The sequence below is a fragment of the Rattus norvegicus genome, chromosome 2 (genome assembly GCF_021556685.1).
Source record: "Rattus norvegicus strain SHRSP/BbbUtx chromosome 2, alternate assembly SHRSP_T2T, whole genome shotgun sequence".
Taxonomy (NCBI): domain Eukaryota; kingdom Metazoa; phylum Chordata; class Mammalia; order Rodentia; family Muridae; genus Rattus; species Rattus norvegicus.
The window spans coordinates 121,346,480-121,372,296 of record NC_141535.1 but is presented as its reverse complement, the minus strand read 5'-3'; the positions used below and the strand labels follow the sequence as shown (position 1 = coordinate 121,372,296).

General features: G+C 44.2%; 1 protein-coding gene across 1 annotated transcript; it reads left to right on the top strand.

Annotated features, from left to right (window-relative positions):
• Positions 1–484: 484 nt before the first annotated feature.
• Positions 485–10,406, top strand: Il21 (interleukin 21). The gene is given in 5 exon segments (NM_001108943.3): positions 485–702; positions 818–853; positions 5,136–5,291; positions 7,723–7,800; positions 7,889–10,406. Coding segments are annotated over 5 exon segments (441 nt in total). The 5' UTR covers positions 485–555; the 3' UTR covers positions 7,913–10,406.
• The last annotated feature ends 15,411 nt before the right edge of the window (positions 10,407–25,817 follow it).

Below are 25,817 nucleotides of genomic sequence, written 5' to 3'. Positions count from 1 at the left end.
TAGATGGTTCAGTCAGAAAGCATGGTCATTACCCTATGAAAAGTTCCAACAAAGGGCATGCCGCCACTTTACTCATTGCAGAAGTGCCTTTATGACTGTCAGACAAACCAGGAAAGGTGCCAGGGATGCAGAGCAAATGAGCAAAGTGTTTGTGTTTACTTCTCTGAAATGATGGTGCCTCCTGTGACAGACACACACACACACACACACACACACACACACACACATGCACACACACACCTTGGTGAGGAGTGCTGAAAACTGGAATTCACCCTTGTGTCTCTTTTTCCTGTATAAGATGCAGATGGGGCACATTTCGTGGACTCTATCCATCCCTGCCCCCACACGCACACGTATACCTAGCCAATGGAAAAGAAAAACGAGTTACTCACTCTACACTGTACAAAGATTTCCAGGCTGCAATGGGAGGGCTTTGCCTCTTCTCGAGGGATGAATAAATAGGTAGCTGTAGAGACAACCTGTCCACAGTCAGGTTGAAGTGAGAACCAGACCAAGGCCTTGTTCATCAGCTGCTGGAGACCCAGGTCTGGTGGCATGGAGAGGACCCTTGTCTGTCTGATACTCATCTTCTTGGGGACCGTGGCCCATAAATCAAGCCCCCAAAGGCCAGATCACCTTCTGATTAGACTTCGTCACCTTATGGACATTGTTGAACAGCTGAAAATCTATGAGAATGACTTGGTAAGGCCATGTTTGTCACAATGCAATTTAAAGGATATTTTTTAATTAATGCAAAAGGAACCTTTTGGCTTGCACCACCAACTCAGAACTAATTCTCTTTGGCTAATTTTCTTAGGATCCTGAACTTCTAACAGCTCCACAAGATGTAAAGGTAAGATCAATTGAATTTATTTCTGAAAATGTATTTTATGTTAAGTTTAAAGTCTAACAAGTCAGTAGAATGATTATTTATGCTTATTTCCAATGACTTTGCGAATTAATGATTGGCAAAATTTTCATTTCCATTTTGGCCATAGATTTACTAGTGAATCAAACAATGACATATTATAAATCCTTATAATGACATATGACATATCCTTTTAAAATACATGTTTTAAAGACAAACCAACCACGACAAAAGGCTATGCTGGGATCAGTTTCTGAACAGTGAGAACTGATATTTCTCATTTTAGAGCCTTGGGATATGAAGACTCTGTAGCTTTCTCTGTAATCTATTTAAGCTAAGAGCCAACATTTGCGTTTTAATAACAGATCTTTTAAAAAGAAAGAAAGAAAGAATGAGATTGCCAGGAAGGCAGAGAGCAGAGTGCAGAAATCATAAGTCTCTGTGTGCAATTCCCATGTACCTGGGCCTCCGTGAGCCTCCTTGTCTTTAGCCTTTGATGAAGTCTTTCCAAAGGGTGGTCCTCTACAGCTCATTCCAGCCCTCGTGCGTTCATAGCTGTCTCTCCCCCGAGAATGTCTTTATTCTGGCCTTCGGTTTGGTACCCTAGCATTGCAAATGAAACTGGGGAAACACTCACACCGCTAGACCTTTAATTGTACAAATCAGGAAAACTAGGAGAGTGTTGCCAGTAATGAGGGCACCGCACAGAGACATTCAAAGAAGAGAATTATGGTAAATGACAGCGTAAAAGTTTAGAAAGTGAGTGAGTCACACCGCCTCTCTGCTCCACAGTTCACTCTCTGCCTCTGAACATGACCACTCTTGGGTTTACTGGGTCCTTTCTAATGAGCAGCCTCTAAACAGAAAGTAGCACATCCCACTTATTGAGAGGACATTTCCAATAAGTGAGAATATTTCTCAATGCGCCTAATTTTCAGCATCTCACGCACCGTGTTTGATGACTGGGGGTAGAGCTCTTTCCCGGGTTTCCTGCCTGCAGCAAAGTAGAACACAGGAAAATCCCTCACCTTCAGCTGAGTTGACCCAATGAGTACTTTTCAGGTACACTTTCTTAGTGAATAGCTTTTAAGTCTGAATTTCCCAGTAGTCACTTTAATTTTTATCACCTTCACATTGCTAACACACAAGACCTGTACAAGCTAATGAGTCCCCTGTGGGATACATGCACAGTCTGGTCCCTCTGTCCTCTCCCTCCATGCTCTTCCCAGTCTCTTATAATCTATCTTCTAACGGAAGATGTTTGAAAATCTTACATCTCCTTGAGAAGATTTGTCTCAGTGAACCTGCATCTTTCCGATGATTTGACCAAGCAGAATTGCCTATGCAGCCATGAGCATTGCTCTAACTGACGCCCTCAAGCTACACTGGCAGGCAATGTAAAGACAGAGGAAGACAAGTAAGGGCTGCAGAAATGATGCACCAAGTTTTCAGAGTTAGCATCCAAAGCAGGGTCTGTAACAAATTCTACAAAGCTACTGAGCTCTGTCGCCAACTCCCTCTTGTGTCTCCTTTTCTCATTTATCCGAGGGTTTGCTGCCCTTCCTCAGGTGAAAGCTGACATTATGTGGGGAACCTTTGGTTGGCACAGTTGGGAATGGGCTGAGGGTGGCGTCTGGTCCCTAGAGGCCAGGGATGCTAGTGAATGTTGTGGAATGAATGTGTGGAATGGATCTGACAACAAAGTTATCCAGTCCAATATACCTGTGTCACTGGGAAACCCTGGTCACCTAACAGCTGCTGACTTGGCCAGGACTTTCCTTCCAAAAGATAAAAATACTTTATTTGTTGTCAGAAATGGGCTGTAAGAAATCAACCTTACATTTCAGCTATTCAGTTGTAGAACTAGCAAGCCAGGTGTGCCTTTTCTGAAAATCTCTTCTCTGCTAAGGTGAGGAGTGGCTTCTCACCTCCTTTCCTTGCTTCCTTACTGTACCTTCCAGTCTGCAGGAGTGAAGGAGGTCTAGAAAATTCCTCACACTCTCCACTGAGGCCCCACTGAGAAAAGTAGCCAGGAAACACGGGCATGATTATCTTCTGGTGCTGGCTCAGAGGCCCAGGGTTCCCTCCATCTCCCTATCAACTCCCCAACCCTCAGTCACTCTGCAGTTCACGTTTCTCCACTGCTTTTCAGCCTCTGACCTGCTCTGAAATCCAGCTTGAGGGTCTTATCCCAGATCACACATTTCTAGAGACAGGCTGCTTCCTGTAGGACAAGACCAAACAGGTGTCTTATCAGTAGTAGACAGGGAAGGGTAGGGACAGTGGCACATCCACATCCTGATGTCATAACTCTCCTCTAGTCTGGCTTTGATGACTGAGCCTGACCATTCCTGGCAGAATAGTCTCTGGGAGTTTGTTCTTACGACCCCTCCCCAAGCTTCTTTGGAACCTAGTTTTTTTGCAGTGTGCAAATGAAAATGTTAACTCAGCAAAATAAGCCTCTGTGAGAAATGCTGGTTTCTCAGATCATCACAGATGAAGCAGTTAGCGTTTTCAGTTTCAGCTGGAAAATTTACCCCTTTAAATATGAATATTATTTTTTCCAGTAAGTTAAGCCGGTTGTGGTCAAAAAGAAGAGAAAAGAAAAAAAGCTTCAACAAGCATGAACATGTGGTTTTCAAGGAAAAAAAAGTGCTATAATTAACATTTATAAATAGTTTCTATTAAATAAGCATTTTGGCAAACATGGGAAGGCCTAGTGACAGGCTACCTGATAGAAGGAACTAGATAAGCCGTGCTGGGCTTGCTGCTACCTATGCAAAGCAAGGCTGATGGGCTCCTGTTATTAGTCAACATCCACGGTGGCCAAGTGCACGGTTGGAAAATGCAAAGCAGGCTGCTGCTTTTCAGCTGATTGTCCCTGAGAAGATTCCGGCAAGATTGCTGGGAAGGAGGGAGGCTTCTGGGTGGAAGTCAGTGGCTTAAGTGAACATCGGTGACAAGAAGATGAAGAAACTTCCAGAGAAAACAGCTCGCTCTCTCTCTCTCTCTCTCTCTCTCTCTCTCTCTCTCTCTCTCCCTCCCTCCCTCTCTCTCTCTCTCCCTCCCCCCCCCCCCCTCTCTCTCTCTCACACACACACACACACACACACACACACACACACTCTAAAGGAAATAGCAACCAGTCAGGAGCTCCAGGATCAGAGTTAAGATGGTTTCAGATGTGGCTCTGATGAGCCAAGGCTTCATTCACCTCAGTGGAAAAGCTCTTGCCCAGTGTGTTCTTCCAGTGCATTCCGTTGTTATGATTTTGGCTTCTTCACTGGTCCGTGGATGTTTGACCTGTCCAAGTCTCTGACACAGCCCTTCTAAAGAAGGCTGTCCTTCCCACTGGTTAAGCAAGTCTTAACGTCTGTTTTGACCCTTTATGGGGAATCCTGCCCTACCCAGACATGTCTATGACTGAGATGTTACAAGATGTCTGGTGGCTCTCAAGCAGGTGAAATGCCTCTTAGACTGTACTGTGGAGCAGTCCAAACTCATTCACCTACTAATGGACTCCACACATAGTTACTGAGCACTGGCATTGGGCACTGCAGATTACAGAGCTGCTCTAGGCACACCACCCATGCTGTGTGCAGCGAGGGTGGAAGTGACAAAGATTCTTAGCCAGACTGTTGGATCATTTCCACAAAACTGCTACAGGTCACAATTCACAGCCTCAGAGTTTAGTGACTGCTCCTAAACGAAATTCTCTGTCACAGATAGAAAGACTTGTCTGCTAGCTCAGTGGTAGACTTCTTGCCTATATATGTGTGTCCCTGGGTTCTCTTCAATACCTCCTACACCGCTACAGTCACCCGCATGCACACGAGTGCACACATACACATGTACACATATATAAACATGCACACATATAACACACATACACGTCAGGTTCACATATGCACACACACATGCACACACACATGCACACACACACACTCACTCACATCCAGCCCCACAAAGCTTGTGTCCACTGCTTCAACCTCAGAGTGACATCAGCATGCACCAGGCATAGAAAATTGCGAAGGCTGAGGCCCTGCTTGTCTCTGTGCGGTAGGAAATGGCTCCTTTTTCTCCCAGACAGAGAAGCTGTCTGAGTGGGGGAAAAACTATCTTTTGCAGTTTTGGACATATGACCAGGCCTAATGAAGCCCCTAAAACAAATGTCCAAAACAAATGTACAAGCAGAAGCTACGGGTTGGAGGATCCTTCTTAACTTCTAACAATGTTCATTGACGTATGCTAATTGTCTGTCCTTCAGGGGCAATGTGAGCACGAAGCTTTTGCCTGTTTTCAGAAAGCCAAACTCAAGCCATCAAACACTGGAAACAATAAGACATTCATCAACGACTTGTTGGCACAGCTGAGGAGGAGGCTGCCTGCTAAGAGGACAGGAAATAAACAGAGGCACATGGCTGTAAGATTGTCCTTTGTCATCTTTCTTGTTGGCAGTTGTCACTCCCACGGAGCATGTATATCTGTATCATAGTTTTTTTTTTTTTTTTTGATGTCAAACAAGTGATATACTTTTATTTATGACAAGCTTTCTAAGATGCCTCTTAATTGTTTAAAAGAAATATACATGGACCAGCGTGAGGGATAATTGAAGGTTTCCCTGAGGAAATGATGCTTAAGCAGCGACACAAAGGATGGGTACGACTTAAGGAGGTCTATAGCAGTGAGAAGATTGTTAGCTGTAACATACGCTGCTTCACATGTCCATGCAGCTAGAGCCCCTCCCACCTTCTTGCTGAGTTACTCCGCAGTGTACAAGGTGAAGTTTGAGAAGTAGCATTGCCAGGGGTTGGGGATTTAGCTCAGCGGTAGAGCGCTTGCCTAGCGAGCGCAAGGCCCTGGGTTCGGTCCCCAGCCCCGGGGGAAAAAAAAAAAAAGAAAAAGAGAAGTAGCATTGCCTTTGTTAAGTCTTCACTGTCCAGAAACCCAACTAGAACTGGCTACCACTCCCTGGCAGTGTGTTAAGCTTTGGGATGAAGAAGCCATTAGGAAAAGAATGTGTTCGAAGTTAAGAGATATTTCCCTTTCATCCATGTGCTGGCCATAGCTTGTGGCATCATTGGGGACTAGATTTTAGCTATCTGACAAGAAGAGGGAACAGCTTACAACACCAAGATTAAAATATTACTGTCCCAAGCAAAAGCAGGGTGAACAGTGAACTTAAAAGGGAGCATCTTTTCATGGGGCAGGACAGTCCAGGTTCCTGTTTTCTTTAGGACCCTGAATTTCCTTGTATATCTTCTTTGGTCAACTTTTGTGCAATTCAGAGACTCAAGAATTGACTAATTCAAACATTAATCAAAACCTGCAGAGAGGACATAAACGACATTTCTCTGCCTTATTTATTGGTTGTCTGTCCTTCAAGAAATGCCACATAGGCTAAAATGAAATCATAATTACATTGCAAAAAGGAGTCTTGTTTCTTCTGACTGCTTGGTCTGGTTATTATATGAAAACGTCCCTCTGAAACTTTCTCCACAAAGAAAGGAACTGCCTGAGAAGGTAGTGCATACTTGTGAGGTCAGCACCAGGAAGCTGAGACAGGAGGATTGAGACTTCCAGGACAGTCTGGGTTATCAGGGTGAGACCTGTTCCAAAGTTTTGAAGAAGGAAGGAAGGGAGGGAGGGAGGGAGAAAAGGAAAGGAAGGAAAGCAGGAGGAAAGAGAAATGGGGGTGGGGGACGCACTGAAACTCAGGGCTGTGAAACTCAGGGCAAGAGATTTAGGAAATGGAGCTGTGTGCTATAGACCTGGAACCCAACTCTTCCACACCAAGCTTCTTCATGTAGAGGTGAGGAAAGTGAGAGCTAAGAGGCCGACTTTCTCCAGGTTTCACAAACAGCTGGTCAGGATGAGGAAGAACACAGCTGTTGTGCTGCTTCCAATGGTCTCACCGTAACATCACATGACTGAGGGTTGAGAAGCAGCCTGCTGCTTTGGTAACAAAACAGGAATGAGCATAAAACTGAAGGAGAAAGGGGAAGGGAGGGAGAGAGACTGAGGAGAAGGAAGGAAAGCCAGCCACACTCCTATGATCCCTAGTAATCAAGGGAATGGACCTTAAAAGAGGAAATCCTGTCTTAAATTATGGAAACAGTACCCAACAGTGTAAGACTGGCTGAAGCTCAAAGAGGAAACATGTTTTACAATGTATATTCCTTGAGGTATTTATCCCTTTAGTCTACTTAATAAACTCTAGAAATTTGACACATATGAAACAGTATCTGCTCAGATGATCTCTGTAGACTTGTACATAAAAGGGGACAGCACTTCTGTATCCAAAAATAGTAAGTGCTCTGTCTGTGCTGGAAAACAAAGCAGCTGCCACATATCCTGTGCTGAAAGCTTATCTAAGGCCCAGGAAACCCTTGTACTTGGTTATAAACTAACAACAAACAGGCATAACAAGCAGGGCAACAAGAATGCAAAGGAAGAGGAGGGGGAGAAGGAGGGGCAGGAGGGGGAGGGGGAGGAGGAGAAGGAGAAAAGAAGAGAAAGAAGGAGAAGAGGAGGAGGAAGAGGAGGGGAGTGGGGGGAGGAGGAGGAGGAGGAGGAGGAGGAGGAGGAGGAGGAGGAGGAGGAGGAGGAGGAGGAGGAGGAGGAACCCCCCATATAATAGTTTAAACACTAAAATACCAGAGTTGTCTCTGAGGATGAAATCACAAGTGGTTTCCAGAACGATTTTACAGAATTTTTCCTGTTTGTTACTGAATGTGACTTATGTTTGCAAGAGAAGAAATGCATTTTACATAAGTATTTTATGAAGTACAAAGTATTTAAAAGGAATTTTAAAAGTTTTTAAAGATTTATTTATTTATTTATTTGATTTCCAGAAATGCCCTTCCTGTGATTTGTATGAGAAAAAAACACCCAAAGAATTCCTTGAAAGACTAAAATGGCTCCTTCAAAAGGTAAGCCCTTAAATGAATTTCTTTCTCTCCCATACTGTCTCCGGGTTGCCTCTTGTGCCCAGTGACTCACAGGCTGTCGTTTCCACAGATGATTCATCAGCATCTTTCCTAGAACACATAGGACCTGAAGATTCCCGAGGACAGCGGACAGTATAGACGCTCACAAACACAGGAGTACATCTTTCCTCCTGGGATTCTGAGTGGAGAAGTACGATATATTATGATAGGAACAACTAAGAAAAGCTGCAGATTAAGATCCTTTTGCCCACTTACTGTGCAGATATTGCGGTTCCCTGCACAGACTCCATGCTGTCAACATGGAAAATCTCTTCTCAGCAAGAGCCAGCTTATTGTGGTGACAGGATTTCTGGGACTTCTCACGTTGTGGCTTCATCTTATTGCCCGACTGTGACATTCTTTGATCAGAAAGGGAAAACTAAAAATTTTAACTAAAAATAAGGCTAGAGAACTTGTTGGTCTGCAAGAATAAGACCTATTATGACCCTAACTGAAGGATGTAAGCTGAAAATACATAAGCATAAGATTATATTGAAGACTGAAGTCTTTATTCTTTACGAAAATCTTTGTACTTGAAAGCATGTCTGAAGGGTTTACTCGTTACATTAACATCTGGCCCAGTGATAACTGATCTACTTATTCTCTACCGGACAGCTTCTCCTGATGGGCACAAACAATTTTTCTTCTTGATTAGGTCTATTAAAATATTTAAGTATGGTAGAATTTAACCTATTTATGAGGTTCACCCCTGGCCTTCACTGTTTTTCTAAAGCGGGAAGGACGTGTTAAGAAGCAGGCTTGACTTGCCTTCCTCTCAATGTCAAGATCCTTTATAAGCTAATAGTGTAATCTTGTGAAGAAGGTAACCAAATATCACCAGTCTTCTGGAGCCAAATATAGTCTCCAGTTTTGTAGCGCTCACCTCCAGTGGTTATGGGTGTGCTGTGAGGAATCTGCTAACTCCAGCCTCAGTCTCCTCTCCCACATCCTTTCCTTCCTTTCTGATGCGTAAAATGAAACTTCTAAGAACAGGCATTTCCAACAAGTTCAGCATTTAAGACACATCACGTGCACACTTTTGATAAGTTAAGTTCAATCATGTATTTAAAGTCGAAATCAGGAGATAAGTCAAGAGACCAGAGGTTCTGTCCCGGTTTTAAACGGACCTTTACCTACCATTCTGATCTTTTAACCACAGAGCCTACACTGAGCAAATGGTTCCACCATTTGATATCAATTCCAACAGTATGTTTCAACAGCAAGTTAAAAAGTCTAGAAAGTCATTTCCCCTGGAATAGTATAATCTCTTTGTAAATTTCTTACTGTTAAAATGGATCTGAGATCCCAGGCATGACCTGGGGGAAGTCTTTGCTCCAAGAAAAAAGTATCTGTATTTAAAAGTACCTTTAAAACAAGCGCAGACACAGCACACTGCTCTAAGACAGAGCTGACTATTATTAATTGATTCCCAGAAAAGTGTCACAATCAGAAACAATGTATTTTCTTAAATTGTTAAACTATGTATTGCAAAGAAACGGTGTAACTGTGAATGTGCGACTCTTGATGACATTCTAGCCCACTTAAGTGTCTGACGGTGCTAGCATGGGTTGTTGAATTTGCTGCTGGGAAGCTGAAGTAGAGATGCAATGATGGAGAGGGACAGCTTCTCTGTGTCTTATTCTGTGACTATTTCTGGCTGTATAACTGTTGACTTCTTGACACTGTGATTTTTATATTTAAGACGACATATTTATTTTGGTGTGTTTATTGTTAAAAATCTGTTCTAGGCTTTTAAACCATTGACTATTTCTACTCTAGAAGTACAACTAATTCAGTGCAGACAGGCTAAGAGCTTGCAGAGTTCGGAAGCCCTAAAGGCCTCTCCACTAGCCAAGGCCAAGCGATGCTTTACTAACTAGACAGAGCAAGTCTTGCACAGCAGTCTTGAACCTCTCTGTGCTCGAGACTCAGCCAGTCCTTGACATTTTTGTTCTCTGTGGGTGGCAATACCTTGGGCCTGATACACTGTTGACATGGAGGTTGCCCCTGGTGTAAGCTTTTTTTGGTTTTCATTTTCCTATCTATAGAACAAGGATGTGTGACTTTCCTAAGTCTATTCTGTATTTTTTTTTTGAGCTTTATATGTCTGAGTTTTAATGTTTCCAGTACACTTACAAGAGCACCTGACCACACTCATGAGTTAAATTTCATCCCAAGTGTGATATTTAGTTGCTCAAAAAGGAAAGAAAGAAGGAAGAAAGGCGAGAGAGAGAGAGAGAGAGAGAGAGAGAGAGAGAGAGAGAGAGAGAGAGAGAGACATTGCTGTAGGTCATGAGAGTTCAGAGAAAATCAGTTATGGCTGTTAATAGTGTAGCTGAAAGTGTTTTCTTTGTATATGTGAATAAATTTATAGCATTATTGACCTATGTTACTGCTCTGTTTTATTTACAGTCACATCTGAGAATTTAGTTTTAATATGAATGATGTACTTTATAACTTAATGATTATTTATTATGTATTTGGTTTTGAATGTTTGTATTCATGGCTTCTTATTTAAGACATGATCGTATTAAATACTACTCAGTCAGTACAACTGTCTGTTGTGATCTCTGAATGTCCTTAATGCGACCATCCTGGCAGAAAACTTGGGTGCACAGGTTTTCTAAGGCTACAGCATAGATGTAGTTTTTGTTCACTGCCACCAAAATAAAACCATCCCCTGCTCTTGCTCAAAGACCCCACTTCCTTTGCAGACCACCCTCTGAATACCTGGCAGGCTTGAAGTGGCTGAAAATTGCCTGTTTCTCCGACACATGTGTTCCATGTAGATTACACTCCTGGGTTCATGTCGCTCCCTTTTGGCTGTGTGTCTCTTAATTTCAATGTTTTTTTTTAATCTGCATCTGTGGGTTACTATGTTGTGCTCATCAAGGCCTTAGTTGTGCTCCTTGGTAATTTCTGCTCCCCTCTCGGGTGACTGCAGTGAGGTGGATTCACCAGGAGGCTCCCAGAACTTTGAACGTCTCTGTGTGAGCACCTGTGTCCTTTACCCACTGTCACTCTCAGGGCCACGGCCCAGACTCTCACACATGGAAACCCAGCATTTACTACCGGTCACATAGCTCGAGAACCATCAAATTCCTACTGTCTCTGTAAAGCCAGGCCTTCCTGACCCCTCCCTGGGTCCTCACCTTCTCTGGAGCCCTGGCCACTGAGTCCCTGGAACCTGGAGCCAGGGGCTGAGCAAAACATGGTGCCTCTACCTGCTTGAGAACCTGCCCATGAAGTGCACACCTATCTGTGTTCTACTTCAGATTCAAACATTGGCTCTGGCTGCTCGCCTTGGGAAAATTTCAAACACCTTCCATAGCTACTGGAGTCATTTCCCCTCTCTGGCTTCACCCCATCAGTCACCAAACTGAGGCCACCAGGACCTCTTACTTGGATGGTTGTAGAGCCTTCCTAAGCAACTTCTCTGCCCCTGTCCTTGCTCTGCACTAAAAGCTATTTGTAATAAAACAACTTGAATAACTCCTTTAGAAGCCAACCCTCAGGGCCTGTGAGACGCCTCAGCGGATGAAAGCATTCACTGCCAGGCCTGCTGACCGTAACTGGACCCCTAGGACCCACACATGTAGAAAGAGAAAACGGACTTCCGCACATTGTCCCCTGGCCCTCCATATGTGCTCTGTGGTGCATGCACATATCAGAAACATCACACTATGTCCCTCCCTCAACTCAAAGACCCCAACAGTTCCCATGCCACTTAGGGATACTTGGTCTCCCTCTGTCTTCCCACCCTATTTCATTTTCCAGTGGACTCCGGGCACATCGGTATTCTTTCCCCAACATTCCAGGGGAACCCCATCGAGGGCATTTGTACTTCTAAATTTTTGTTTTTCTTTCTGAAGACAGGGTCTTACTCTGTAACCCAGGTTGGCCTGGTACTCAGTACATAGCCCATGCTGGCTTCAATGCTCCTGACTGTGTGTATGTGTGTGCGTTTGTGTGCGTGTGTGTGTGTGTGTGTGTGTGTGTGTGTGTGCAGAGTTCTTTTATCCTGAATACACCAGCAGAAGTGACAATTTTGAGTATTAAAACTTTCATAACCTGAGAGAGGAAGAGAAAAGGAGGTGTGTGTGTGTGTGTGTGTGTGTGTGTGTGTGTGTGTACCTATGTTTGTGTCTACGTGAGTCTGTTTATGTATCTGGTTTCTCTGAATAACTAGGGTGTTGTGGACTTGGTCTAATGCTTGTATTATGTTAACTGGATCTCCAAAATTACATGGGAATCCGCATGTCTGCATGTAAGCCGCTGAGGGTCCCTGCCCCCAGCTGGTTTTGATTGGTGAATAAAGTTGCCAGCAGCAACAAAGGGAGGCAGAGGCAGTACTTTCAGGATTCCCAGGCAAGGGATTGAGGGAGGAGGAAGGAGAAAGCCACCAAGCTGGGAAAGCTGTAGCTGCCATGCCTGAGAAGTGCAGGACAGAGAGACAGCCAACACGTAAATGCCAGGGACCCTGACCCTGGAGGGCAACAGGTCTGGTCCTGGGCAGCAAGATAGAATACAGGTCTAAGTGATGAGTTAGGATTATTAAAAGTACATCAGTCATGTGGAGGTTAGGAAGTGACCCAGTGTGTGCGCATGTGCATGTGCGTGTGTTTCATTCAGGAACCCAAAACACACTGGGGCAGGTATCAAGGAACGTACACCGCCCGGTCTATCTGAGTAGAGATTAATTGACTACCAAAGCACTAGGGGCCAGTGATTTCCTAAGGGAAGAGAAAGAGAAACCGAGCTGACTGGCGGGGCATGGTCACAGCAGGTAGAGCTCCAGACTGCCCTGACTGCATGGGACCTGAGGATTGTTAGTTACATTGGAGGCGCAAGGGTTTGGGTGTCTACTTCTGACAGCCATCCATGCACAGTGAACTTCAGGCGAGGTGAGATTACTCCAGAATTTCTAATATCTAAGATACCCTTGACACACACAGAAGACAAGGCAATATAACCTCACAGAACTGAGGGGACAGACCTGCAGGGCCCTGACATAAATCCCCACTGCTAATGTCACAGTGGCCTTTTTCCTTCTAAGTTTATTTTTCAAAACATAAAGGTAGAGAAGAGATTACGTTTGTAATCATCGTGAGAGGGTTTTCAGTATTGTTAGGCTATGCCTGAGCCATGAAGCTAAGCACGGTTTTACATCTATTACATTTTACCTAGATTATTGCCTTCACAGTTACAACTGAATTCTCTTTAAGCTTTTTTAACATAAAGGAGTCCAATTTCTAGAGATATCTTTGCATCCTAAACAGAGAATGCTCAGTAATAGAATCTGATGCTCTAACGTACACCCCAAGTCCTTCACACCCAGAGGTACTTTCTCCTCCTTCCAACGTTCTTGCTAGCCACAGACAACTCCAGGCTACAAACAGACTCACCCCCCACACAGACATTCACAGTCTCGGTGGTCAGTGGTTTCGAGGCTTCCAGTCACCCACTCTCTTATGTGACTCACTTAAGGCCAGCCATTATTTGGTGGAGAAGACAGCATGAATGGAGTCAACACACTGACATCTGCTGATTGATAAACCCATCCTGAGGAGAGAAAAGATACTGGGCTGATGCTGCGGAGGGAAGGGCCAAAGGTAGTGAGGATGGAAAAGATACCACAAGGAGGAAGGGAAGATGTCCATTATCCAGTCCACAGACTGTCTAGCACCCTGCTTCCCTAATAATTAGGGAACTGAACAGCTTTCTAGCTTGAAGTAGAAGTTTCACGCCTTGGCTCTGTTCTAAAGTTATGGATGCTGGATAATAGCTGGTTAGGTCTGATTCTAACCTTCCAGGATGGACAAAGGCTGGAGATCTGCCCCCAGTGTTACATTCACGGTATGTCTCGGGGCAGATGCACTTGCCTGTGCTGATGACATCACTTCTGATTTCCTCGCAAGAGCTCCACACTGTGGCCCTCCACCCTGAGGCTGTGCTGCCCCCTGTAGGGAGAATGCAAACACTTCAAGTGCCAGGTTCCAAAGGGATACATCTTGTCACCCCACACCTGCAAAACAGTTGGTATTCTCTGAGATACGATCATCTCACAATAAAGGTAGCTTTAGAGCCAGGAAAGGGTGTGGGGGAGGGCCTGGATGATGGCTTAATTAACAAAGTTCTTTCTGTGTAAGCATAAAACCCAAGTTTGATTCCCAGAACTCACGTTTGTTAGGGAAAAAAAAAAGGTTTAAGTTTGTAATCCCAGCGCCAAGGAGGCAAACACAGGTGGGTCTCAGGAGTTCACTGATCAGCTATCATAGCTGAAGTCAAATTGTTGTTCTGGGTCTCAAGTGTGATACTGAAAATCAATATTCATGACAAAATGAGGAATGACACTTGGGTGCGCACAGGCACATGCACATGTACGATTACACACACACACACACACACACACACACGCTTCTGCACATACGTATAAACAGCTCTGCACACACAGACGTGTTTCTGTACACACATGCATATACACACACTCTCTCTCACACATAACCCTAAATAAATCAGTGTGAAGAGAGAGGCATGGGTGTGAAAGCTACCACTGTCATGCCGTGTGTGAACTTTGGGAAAACAGAACTCGTTGGTCCTCACACAGGCAGAGCACCTGACTACTGGCTTGCAGCTCTTTTTCTGGACTCCTTAAAAGCAGGGAAATGCCACACTTCCTCTTTCATTTATTAGAAGCCCAGAGGTACTGCAGATGTCCTCACCTTGACATGATCTTAAGATTTTAAGCCCTCTAAGACCACAGAACCCTCACATAGGTGAAATGGAGCAAGCAGAAGAGCTTGGGTGTGTGCACACATCTGGGAATACAGCAGCTTACGTCAGGCTGGCTCTGTGTCTGGTAGCAACTGTGTTGACGGCTTTGCCTTACCTCATTTTCAGAGCACTTCTTTCAGGGCAGAGCCCCCCACCCCAACCCTGTGAGAAGCCCCTTCCTTCAGTGCTGGCCTCATGGGACTATGTTTTAATTCAGTTTCCTATGAAACAGGAAGCTAAGGCACTCCCAGGGCTACCAGAGAAGAAAGGTTCAAGGACACTGTAAAGTGAACACGGCAGGCAAGTCCCCTCCTGCAGATGCCTCCCAGAATGCCGTTTCTGGGTCTCAACCTCTTCGGTGTTATTTAGCATCTTGTACGTTCTGTTTCTGCTGTTTCGGAGAGTTGAACCAAAGGCCTCAGGTGTCCCAAGCAAGTGCTCTGTGATAAAGCCATATTCCCAGCTTTATTCCTTTTGAAGAGTGGGGAACAGCAAATAAATCCCAAGCCACATTCTACTGGCCTTGTCCACCCTCAGTATTAGCACCACACATTCTATTTACGAGCCTCCAACTCAGCTGGGGAAGTCCTTACCTCAGCTCAGCTGAAGCAACACCAAGCCTTCTGCTGCTTTTGTTTTAATTCTTTGAAGAGAGAGCTTCTTTTCCCCCAGGATGCTAGGATCTGGGTTCCTGTGCCACCATGCACCAGCACACGAGCTATCTCTTCTGTTCTTTCCTGATAGCATAAGGGGAACCATGACCACCTAACCAGTCGTTTCATATGACTAAAACATCAACAGCATGCCACTGTTTTTTATTTACCATGTAAACTCATAATCTCAGAATAGTTGCAAAAGTACTGGGTGTTGCTAATATTTTTGTTGTATTAAGACAGGATTTCACTATGTGCCCCAGGCTGGCCTTTAACTGAAGGTTCTACTACTGCAGCCTCCTGAGTTCTAGGATGACAGGTGAACGCCACCAACCTTTGTTGGTTTTATTGACATCACTAAAAGGGATCAAAACGGGGGCTGAGGAGTAGGTTAACCAGTTGGTTGAGTGCTTAGAACCTAGTGTGTGAGGTTCAGTCTCCAGCATTGCATGCATGAAACATTGCACCCACCATTGCATAAAACTGAGACAGATATTAACGTTCCTTATTATGCGACTCCTTTTAGGTGCTTGCTCACGACACTGTGACAGAGCTCTAACTCCATTTAAACAACCATGCAGAGGCAACAGCGATAAGCCTTGGGCTGAATGCTTGAGTGAAAAAGCCATTATTTGTATTGGATTAAAAATAACCCAAAGTAGGAGGATGAGGAGATAGCTCAGTAGGCGAGAGCCTGAGTTCAATTCCCAGAACCCACATTTATAAAGCATTACTCATGCTTACAATCCCAACACTGGGGAGGCAGATCTTTGGGCCCTGCTGCCCAGTCAGCCTGGCTAAAGCAGCAGGCCTCAGGCCAGTGAGAGGCCTTGACTCCCAAAAACCACAAGGAAGATGATACCTGGAGAATGACTACATGTTAGCTCACATGCGTACCTGCACACATGAACACGCCTACACACACACACACACACACACACACACACACAGAGAGAGAGAGAGAGAGAGAGAGAGAGAGAGAGAGAGAGAGAGAGAGAAACATGCAGCAGGATCAAAAGTGGGGGCAAAAATAAGAAGATTCTCTTTTAAAAGGCAGCTGAATTGAGAATATATGTATTCATGACTTTCTCCTGTGGGTTCTGTCCAAGCCATGAAGATGGAAAGAGAGAGCTTCACTCTACAATGAGAAGGTACCAGAATGCTTAGTTCAGTGGGGCGGAGTAGTTGGGGATTGAGGACATATGGGAAGAAGCTTCTAGAACTGCACATACCCTGCCTCAATCTTGAGACAGCCTCTGAGCTCAAGGACCCTGTGGACAACAAGATGTGGAGGGTAGACAGTGATCTCGGCCAGTGTTTGCTTCTGTGGAGAGAGTAGGCATGTGATTCCCCCGGGCTGAAAGGGCATGGTGAATCCTCTGGCTTTTCATTGAAACCCTCAAGAGGTAGAGACCTTGGTAGAAAGACTCAAATTCAAACTCAAAAAATCCACTCAAGAAACAGAGACAGACAAAAGCAAACCTGTCTAGTAAGATAGAAAATCAAGTCTCTACAAGTTCAAGCAATGAGTCAAAACTTAAACATTCAATTTAAAATAATCGCTATGCCCTAGGGGAAGGTGATAGAGTGCTGAACTTCTGTGAATTGCTGTAGAATGTACCCGTCCCACCCTCCTCCACCAGGAAGAAGGAAAGAGAGAAAGAGATAGTAGGGAGGAGGTAGTCTGGGAGGAGGGAGAGTGGAGACATACTGCTCATCGTCAGGAGAAAAGCAACCAGAAGAAATAGATGGCAGCTTAAAACCAAACAACAGCACGTGGAGGTTATAGTTCCACAGTATTCAATAGGAATGTTTCAAGACACAGAATAAATGGTCATAACGAACTAATACAGTACCAGGGAACATACAAATCTACAGAGACACTCAATGCTGTAACGTCAGAAGGGAGAATCTCATTGGATGGACTCAGCAGGTTGAACACTGCAGAATAAAAAGCCAATGACCTTGCAGATGGAGTTGAACGTTTCCAATGGAACCAACATGAAAGAATGAGTGAGCTGGGGCTTGTGTCAACGTCAGCTGCTCTGATGTATGAAGCTGGGCTTCTGGGGACTGAAATGAGAAGGGAGATAATGGAGCAGAAGAACAAAGTTGATAGGCATGGTGGCCACAGCTTTTCAAGTCGGTTGAAAACCCATTTCCAGACCTAAGTAGCCCACAGACTCTCATGTGGAATGGCCTCAGAGAAAAGCATATCCAAAATCATCCCGATCAAATTTCTAAAACCCAAGGAAACACTCACACAGCCCTTAGATGGGAGGAGGGCATGCCAGGGGAGGACGGTGGGGAGGAGGAGGGTGGGGAGGAGGAGGCTGGGCCTCTCGTTAGAAAGCAAAGCAAAATAAATGATTAAAAATAAATCCCATCTTTAATGTACTTTGAAAGTCTTAGTCCAAACTCTACGTTAAAATGTTCTATCAGAATGAAGAAAATACGAAAGCATTTCCTATCTTAGAAGGGCTAATGAAAGGAAGTGCTTCAAGCTAAAGAAAACAACAGCAGATGGACACTCAGATTTCTAGGAAGAAGTAAGAGATAAGGAGCACTGGAAATAGATCCACAAGCAAATATAGAATAAAAATCTATGTTTTTCTCTTACTTTTTTCAAGGACAAATACCCTTTAAATGCCCAAAAGTATAAATTACTGTATAGATTGTTTTTTTTTAAAGAAACCAACATATTAACTGAATGGAATGGTGGTAGGGTTTTGAAGTTCATCTTGGAAACTGGGGGAGGCCACCAAGGCTTTCTGTGAACAATGTCAAACCGAGTTCAGAGTGGAGAAGGCCGCAAAGAGATGTAAGAGCTCAGGGAAGCCAGTTTCCCCAGGGTTATCAGCAACTGCTAAGGATGTCAGCCAAGGGAGAGAGTTTGTGAAGGAAAGAATGACATGGAGAAGGGGACTTTACATGTTTACTGTAAAAGTGGGTGATGGAGACAGTAAGATTCTGGGGGTAAGGACCCCATTCCTCTCATTTTCCATGAGCCTGTCTTTCTATTTTGAGACCTGGTTGTTCACAGGACATCAGGTCAGGGGATAATAATCAGTTCTCTTGGGTTCTTTATGATGTCAGCCAATAGGAAAGACTTAAAAACACAAAACATATTTTGTCTTGGAAAGTTTTCACTATGAGAAAGAAAAAGAAACTTAATTCTGACATAAAAGTCCAGAAGTCCAAGAAGACAAAGACCAAAACATCAACAGTCAAAACAGCACTGCGTTGAAGAACCCCTGTGTACTGGACAGTCTGCTAAGAACATGCTGTGCTTACAGGAGGCCTTGAAATGTAAACTTCAGGACAACAGACTGCCAAGCATGGTAGAAGAGGGTTCTCTCCTTTGACACCTTTGGCATATTAGACCGAACAGATGATGATGGCCCTGTCCTCTGATCCTTAGACGCCACTGCACTGCCTTATCCTAAGCTGTGTCAATAAAACACCTCTAGATGTTTCCCTATGTCCTTCAAGAGGCACAGGCATTGCCTAGGTGATCTGCTAGGTAGGGAGGTCTTCTAATTATGGGACCATTCAGTAGACAGTACAGCCCTTCAGAAGCCCGCAAGCCTCTCTGGTCATGAAGAAGCTACAGCTGAAGGAGAGAAGACCGGGTGAGTTGTGGGGAAGTGAGCAGACCATTGGCACAAAAACAAATGCAATGTTGGCTACAGAAGAGCAAATACAAGCCCTGAAGAACCTCGTGCTGTGTTTGTGTGCATGTCTATGTGAAGAAAAATACCAACTCTTTCCTGGACAAGAACTTGGACCTGTGGGTTACATGTGGGGCTTATTTCCAGAGCTAGGATTAGCAATGTATCTAAGGGTTGGATCAAACATTTCACAGAACATGCTAAAAGCTATGCCATGCAGACTACTAATGATCCCATAACCCCATGACTATATGTATAGACAAGCATATGCCACATGTGGGCAGAAGTTTCAAGTCACCTACCCAGGTCACCAGTCTGTTGAGTGGCCAGGGATGACAGGACTTTGTGTTCTCCATTCCTAGAAGGAGCTCCTCACTGGACCGAGTTGGCATGGATCAAACAGACCCAATGCTACACATAATAAGCAATCCTGACAGACAGAATGAAATCGGTGTAGCCCCGCTCCTGTTGACTGTTATGTCATGAGACACTTTGCACAAGGCTTTCCAGGTTCATGTTGTAAGCGCTGGCTACAGTGTCACACTTTGCTGATGAGTTGCAAACCAGATCTCCCCCCAACCCCTTACGAGACTGCTCTTTCCATATGCCATACTGGTGCACTGTTGATAGAGGCCAGGAACACTTGTCAGGCAGGCAGACACTTGCCTTGCTTGCTGTGAAGGGAACAGAACATGCCGCTCAAAACCTTGCTTCTATGGCACAAGAACTTCCACTGGTCAGGGTCTTCCCTCACAAGAGCTCCAGGTTCTGTACAGGAAAACTGACCCACAACAATTTGCCATGGTTTTCTATTCTATTATTCTGACTTACTTACTTACTTACTTACTTACTTACTTAATTTGTTTGTTTGTTTACTTATTTATAAGTCAGGGTTTCCCTGTGTAGCCCTGACTGTCCTAGAACTCATGCCAGAAACCAGGAGGCCTGGCTATCCTGGAACTCATGCTATATACCAGGCTGGCCTCAAACTCAGAGATTTGCCAGCCTTTGCCTCCCAAGGGGTTAAGAGGGTGTGGGTCACCATGCCCAGCTACTCTGACATTTCTGAGGAGCCCTTCACTAACTCTCATTTGAATGAGCCTGAGTAGTTAGGCTCAGATTAAATGTTTTGGGCAGGATACAACATGGATGAGATTCTGCCTTTCTCAGTATGAAATGTTAGGAAGAACGTGACTTTAAGTGGCCAACACATGTCTTTCTCTGAGTATCTAGCTTGAGCAGGGATGGTGTCAAACATGAGCCAGGGGCTTCACCTACAAAGCAGAAACAGTGAGGAGGGCACTGGGAAGCCAATGTCCCTTAGATAATTCTCTCATCTTCCTGCCTATAACTCAGACCCCAGTGACATAGAACTGCCACAGCCAAGCTTGTACAAGAGGCATCATACTAAAGGTGAGTCAGAAACGTTGTCTCAGAAATGAGAAGAAGACTGAAACAGACAAACTTTGTTGTCAAAAATATCTCACAGAGGATGTTACAAGGAAAACCAGAAAGCAAAGCCTGCAGAGAAATACCAGAGTGTTATGAGAAATCTACAAAAGTTGTTTTGAAGATAAATATGGTAACAGCACCTGAATCACTTCTGGAAAATGTCAACAGTTCAGCACACAGCCTTAATTCTGCTTCAAAAGGAATCTCAGAATAGAATGAGACTCTTTAGGTCTAAAGACATGTGCTTCACAGAGCGGATCCGTGGAAAATGCTGGTTGAAGATCAAACTTGACAGGGTTATCGTGATGGACGCAGCACTAAAATAGAATAATCAGAGAAAACCATAGTGCTCGGGGTGTTAAAGGAAAACAGAGAGGGGGGAGGGAGGGAGGGAGAGAAGGAGGGAGAGAGAGAGAGAGAAAGAGAGAGAGAGAGAGAGAGAGAGAGAGAGAGAGAGATTCATAGTCGAATTGAGTTGTAAAACTCAGAGCTGATAAGAGGGGGTGCAGAAGATGCACAATGATCAGGTACCCTAGTCATTACCCCATAGGTGGTCATCAGCAAAGCCACAGTCTGGGCCAAGCCAGTTTTCTACCAATCATGTTGTATTGTTCTGGACATGTTTCAAAAAAGGTATGTATTTATTTTGTTTGAGAGACAGGGCTGTGCCATAGCACACATGTGGAGGTCAGAAGACAACTTGCAAAAATCAGTTCTCCCTGCCTGTCCTTTCGTGGGCTCTGGGATTGGAATTTGGGTCACTAGACTTACAAGAGAGTACCTTTACCTGTGGATACTTCGTGTAGACCAGGCTTGCCCTAAAATTGCCATGTAGCGGAAGCTGGTCTTTAATTCCTGATCCTCCTGCCTCCACCTCCTGGGTGTTGGGGTTACAGACATGTACTACCATGCCCAGCTTTGTGCATTCTTATTTTGAAACATTTTGCCAAACGCTTCTGTCAGTGTGTTATTTCACTAGTGGTCTGGAAAGGAGATCTTATGTCTCTCACACTGAATATAGACAATGCTTTGAAACGTTGTTGAAGAAAACAATCTCATTTTAGCATTGCCATTGGGATGCACATATTTAGATGTTTATTAACTATCAGAAGTTTTCTCTTTTGAAGTTCTAGCTCATACCTTAGCATATTTTCCGATCACTATGCAAAGCAAAGCATACATCCACCTTTATATGTCTGATACCTGGTGTGTGACCTAGCACACGGAGGTCACCCTCTCCGTTGAGCCTCCCCGTGGCTGTATAGGTGTTTATTTCTATAGGACTATGAGTCTAGGTCATACATTTGTATCCCAACTCTAACAAGAACTTGAAATGAATTTGTTGGAATCTAGAGGTGCAATCTCAGAACATCTCACACATATGGCTGTTTCTTTGCCCAGTATGGTCAGGAGAAGAATGACTTTAAAACACTCTGCTGAAGAACAGACTAGGAAGGGGCGCAGGTAACATGTCCTCACTATGCTTGCCTGAGGGGAAATCCACTGAGGTGGGAGAGCAGGGTGGACAGTGAGCTCAGAAATCAGTATCCTTCCTCAAAGAATAACAGGCATAGAAAGAAATTAGGGAAATGACGCCCTTCACAGTACTCACAAATAAAACACCTTGGGGTGACTTTAACCAAGCAAGTGAAAGATCCGTATGACAAGAACGTCAAGTCTCTGAAGAGAAATTGAAGAAGATCTCAGAAGATGGAAAGATCTCCTATGCTCATGGATTGGTAGGATTAATATTGTAAAAATGGCTGTCTTGCCAAAAGCAATCTACAGATTCAATGCAATCCCCATCAAAATTCCAACTGAATTCCTCATAGAGTTAGAAAGGGCAATTTGCAAATTCATTTGGAATAACAACAAACCAAGGATAGCAAAAACTATCCTCAACAATAAAAGAACTTCTAGGGGAATCACCATCCCTGACCTCAAGCTGTATTACAGAGCAATAGTGATAAAAACTGCATGGTATTGGTACAGAGACAGACAGATAGACCAATGGAATAGAATTGAAGACTCAGAAATGAACCCACACACCTATGGTCACTTGATCTTTGACAAAGGAGTTAAAACCATCCAGTGGGAAAAAAATCCAGCATTTTCAACAAATGGTGCTGGTTCAACTGGTGGTCAGCATGTATAAGAATGCAAATTGATCCATTCTTAACTCCTTGTACTAAACTCAAGTCCAAGTGGATCAAGGACCTCCACATAAAACCAGATACACTGAAATTAATAGAAGAGAAAGTAGGGGAAAGCTTCAAACACATAGGCACAGGGAAAAATTTCCTGAACAAAACACCAATGGCTTATGCTATAAGATCAACAATCAACAAATGGGACCTCAAAGCTTCTGTAAGGTAAAGGACATCATCAATAGGTCAAAATGGCAACCAACAGATTAGGAAAAAATCTTTACCAATCCTAAATCCATTAGAGGGCTAATATCTAATATATACAAAGAACTCAAGAAGTGAGACTCCAGAGAACCAAAAAACCTGATTAAAAATGGGGTACAGAGCTAAACAAAGAATTCTCAACTGAGGAATGGCCACGAAGCACCTAAAAAAAATGTTCAACCTCCTTAGTCATCAGGGAAATGCAAATCAAAACAACCCTGAGATTCCACTTCACACCAGTCAGAATGGCTAAGATCAAAAACTCCAGTGACAGCAGATGCTGGTGAGGATGTGGAGAAAGAGGAACACTCCTCCATTGTTGGTGGGATTCCAAGCTGGTACAACCACTCTGGAAATCAGTCTGGTGGTTCCTCAGAAAATTGGACATTGCACTACCTGAGGGCCCAGCTATACCACTCCTGGGCATATACCCAAAAGATGTTTCAACATATAACAAGGACACATGCTCCACTATGTTCATAGCAGCCTTATTTATAATAGCCAGAAGCTGGAAACAACCCAGATGTCCTTCAACAGAGGAATGGATACAGAAAATGTGGTACATGTACACAATGGAGTACTACTCAGTTATTATAAACAATGACTTCATGAAATTCTTAGGCAAATGGATGGAATTAAAAAATATCATCCTGAGTGAGGTAACCCAATCACAAAAGAACACACAAGGCATGCACTCACTGATAAGTGGATATTAGCCCCAAAGCTCAGAATATCCAAGATACAATTCACAGACCATATGAAGCTCACGAAGAAGGAAGACCAAAGTGTGGATGCTTCAGTCCTTCTTAGAAGAGAAAACAAAATACTCAAGAGAGGAAATACAGAGACAAAGTGTGGAGGAGAGTGAAGGAAAGGCCATCCAGAGACTGCCCCATCTGGGGATCCATCCCATACACAGACACAAAACCCAGACACTATTACGGATGCCAAGAAGTGTTTGCTGACAGGAGCCTGATACAGCTGTCTCATGAGAGGCTCTGCCAGAGCATCACAAATGAAGAGGTGGATGCCCGCAGCCAATCTTTGGACTGAGCACAGGGTTCCCAGTGGAGGAGTTAGACCAAGGACTGAAGGAGCTGAAGAAGTTTGCAATCCCATAGGAAGAACAACAATATCAACCAACCAGATGCCCCAGTGCTCTCAGGGACTAAACCACCATCCAAAGAGTACACATGGAGAGACCCATGGCTCTAGCCACATATGTAGCCAAGGATGGCCTTGTAGGCATCAATGGGAGGAGAGGCCCTTGGTCCTGTGAAGTCTTGATGTCTCACAGGAATCAAGGGAGTGCCAGGGTGGTGAGGCGGGAGTGAGTGGGTGAGTGGGTAAGTGGGTGGGGGGAGCACCCTCATAGAAGCAGAGGGAGGGAGGATGGAATAGGGGGTTTCTGGAGTAGAAACCAGGAAAGGGGGTAATATTAGAAATGTAAATAAGTAGAATATCCAATTTAAAAAAGGCTGTGAAGTTAGCCTGTGAGGAAAGTCTATGGACAAAGGGGAGGGCTTGAAAGGAAGTCCAGCTCGGGCTAACCATTGGCCCAGGAGCAGAGGCAATCCCGATTGTCTGCAGGTGACCTACTAACACACACTGGGGTGGAAGGGAGTTAAGATGCCACAAGGCATGGATGCTTGAATTTGTGTTTAGATCTCTATGTGACAGGCTGAGAATGTCTGAGGAACCAAGGCTATTCGAATGACCTCCAAAGCACAGAATGACATCTTTGTATGATAATTCCCATCCTTTGTATGATAGGGCAGTTGAGTGTTCTGCCTCCTCCCTCTGTTTTGCTTGCTGCCATCCACATGTCCCTGTCCCGTTCTTTGTTCTGGGATACAAGGACACTTCCCATTGACCCCAATATCTACCAACATCAGCAGGCTGACCCATCCTTCAAATTACCTTTTTCTGATATCTTTTAGAACCCCACCACCCAGCATGCACTAGGCATGTCCAACCTGTAGACCACAGGTGAAGGAGCGATATGAATGTGGTCCAACTCAAAATTGTAAACTAGTTGAGACATAATAAGACATGTTCCTATTTTTTCATAATTCAATGATGATGTTCTGAAGTGCGAGCTTTGTACTGGAGGGTGTTGTACTGCAATGTCAAAAGCCTGGACACACCAGTTAGGACATCTCAGAGCTCCTTTACCCTTCTGAAATGTTAGGAAAACTAAATATATTTTACCAAGATCTCACTAGATTCATGTTTTTGAAAACTTGGCTAATCCACACTGCACAGAAAAATAATCTTTTTTTTTTATTAACTTGAGTATTTCTTATATACATTTCAAGTGTTATTCCCTTTCCCGGTTTCTGGGCAAACATCCCCCTCCCCCCTCCCCTTCCTTATGGGTGTTCCCCTCCCAACCCTCCCCCCATTGCCGCCCTCCCCCCCATAGTCTAGTTCACTGGGGGTTCAGTCTTAGCAGGACCCAGGGCTTCCCCTTCCACTGGTGCTCTTACTAGGATATTCATTGCTACTTATGGGGTCAGAGTCCAGGGTCAGTCCAGAAAAATAATCTTAAAGGAAACATTTGTAAGCGTCTCCTTAAATGTCAACAGAGTTTCAGGTAGGGTAGATAGAGACTCTAGGGCAAAAAGTAATTGAGGATGAGGTCCCTCCTTCATAATTGTCTTTGGGCCCTGTGTCTCTGGCACCACTAATTTTAAGGATGAGGGAAGATTCACAATTGTCCCTCAAGATTTAAAACTGCACAGAAGGGAGAAAAGTGCAGGTGACTGTGCTTTACTGAGGCCCATTCAGAGCAGCCTGCTTCCTCTGGGTAAATATGGCTGTTTTTATAGATGCTTTTCTTTCTTTAATTCATTTTTTTCTATCCTTTTGAAGGAATATACTTTTTTAAATTTTATTTTTCCTGGAAAATATATATATATTTACATTTCAAATGTGACCCTGTTATCCCCTTTCCCGCCTCTCCCGTACCCCCTGCCCCTGCTTCTATGAAGATGCTC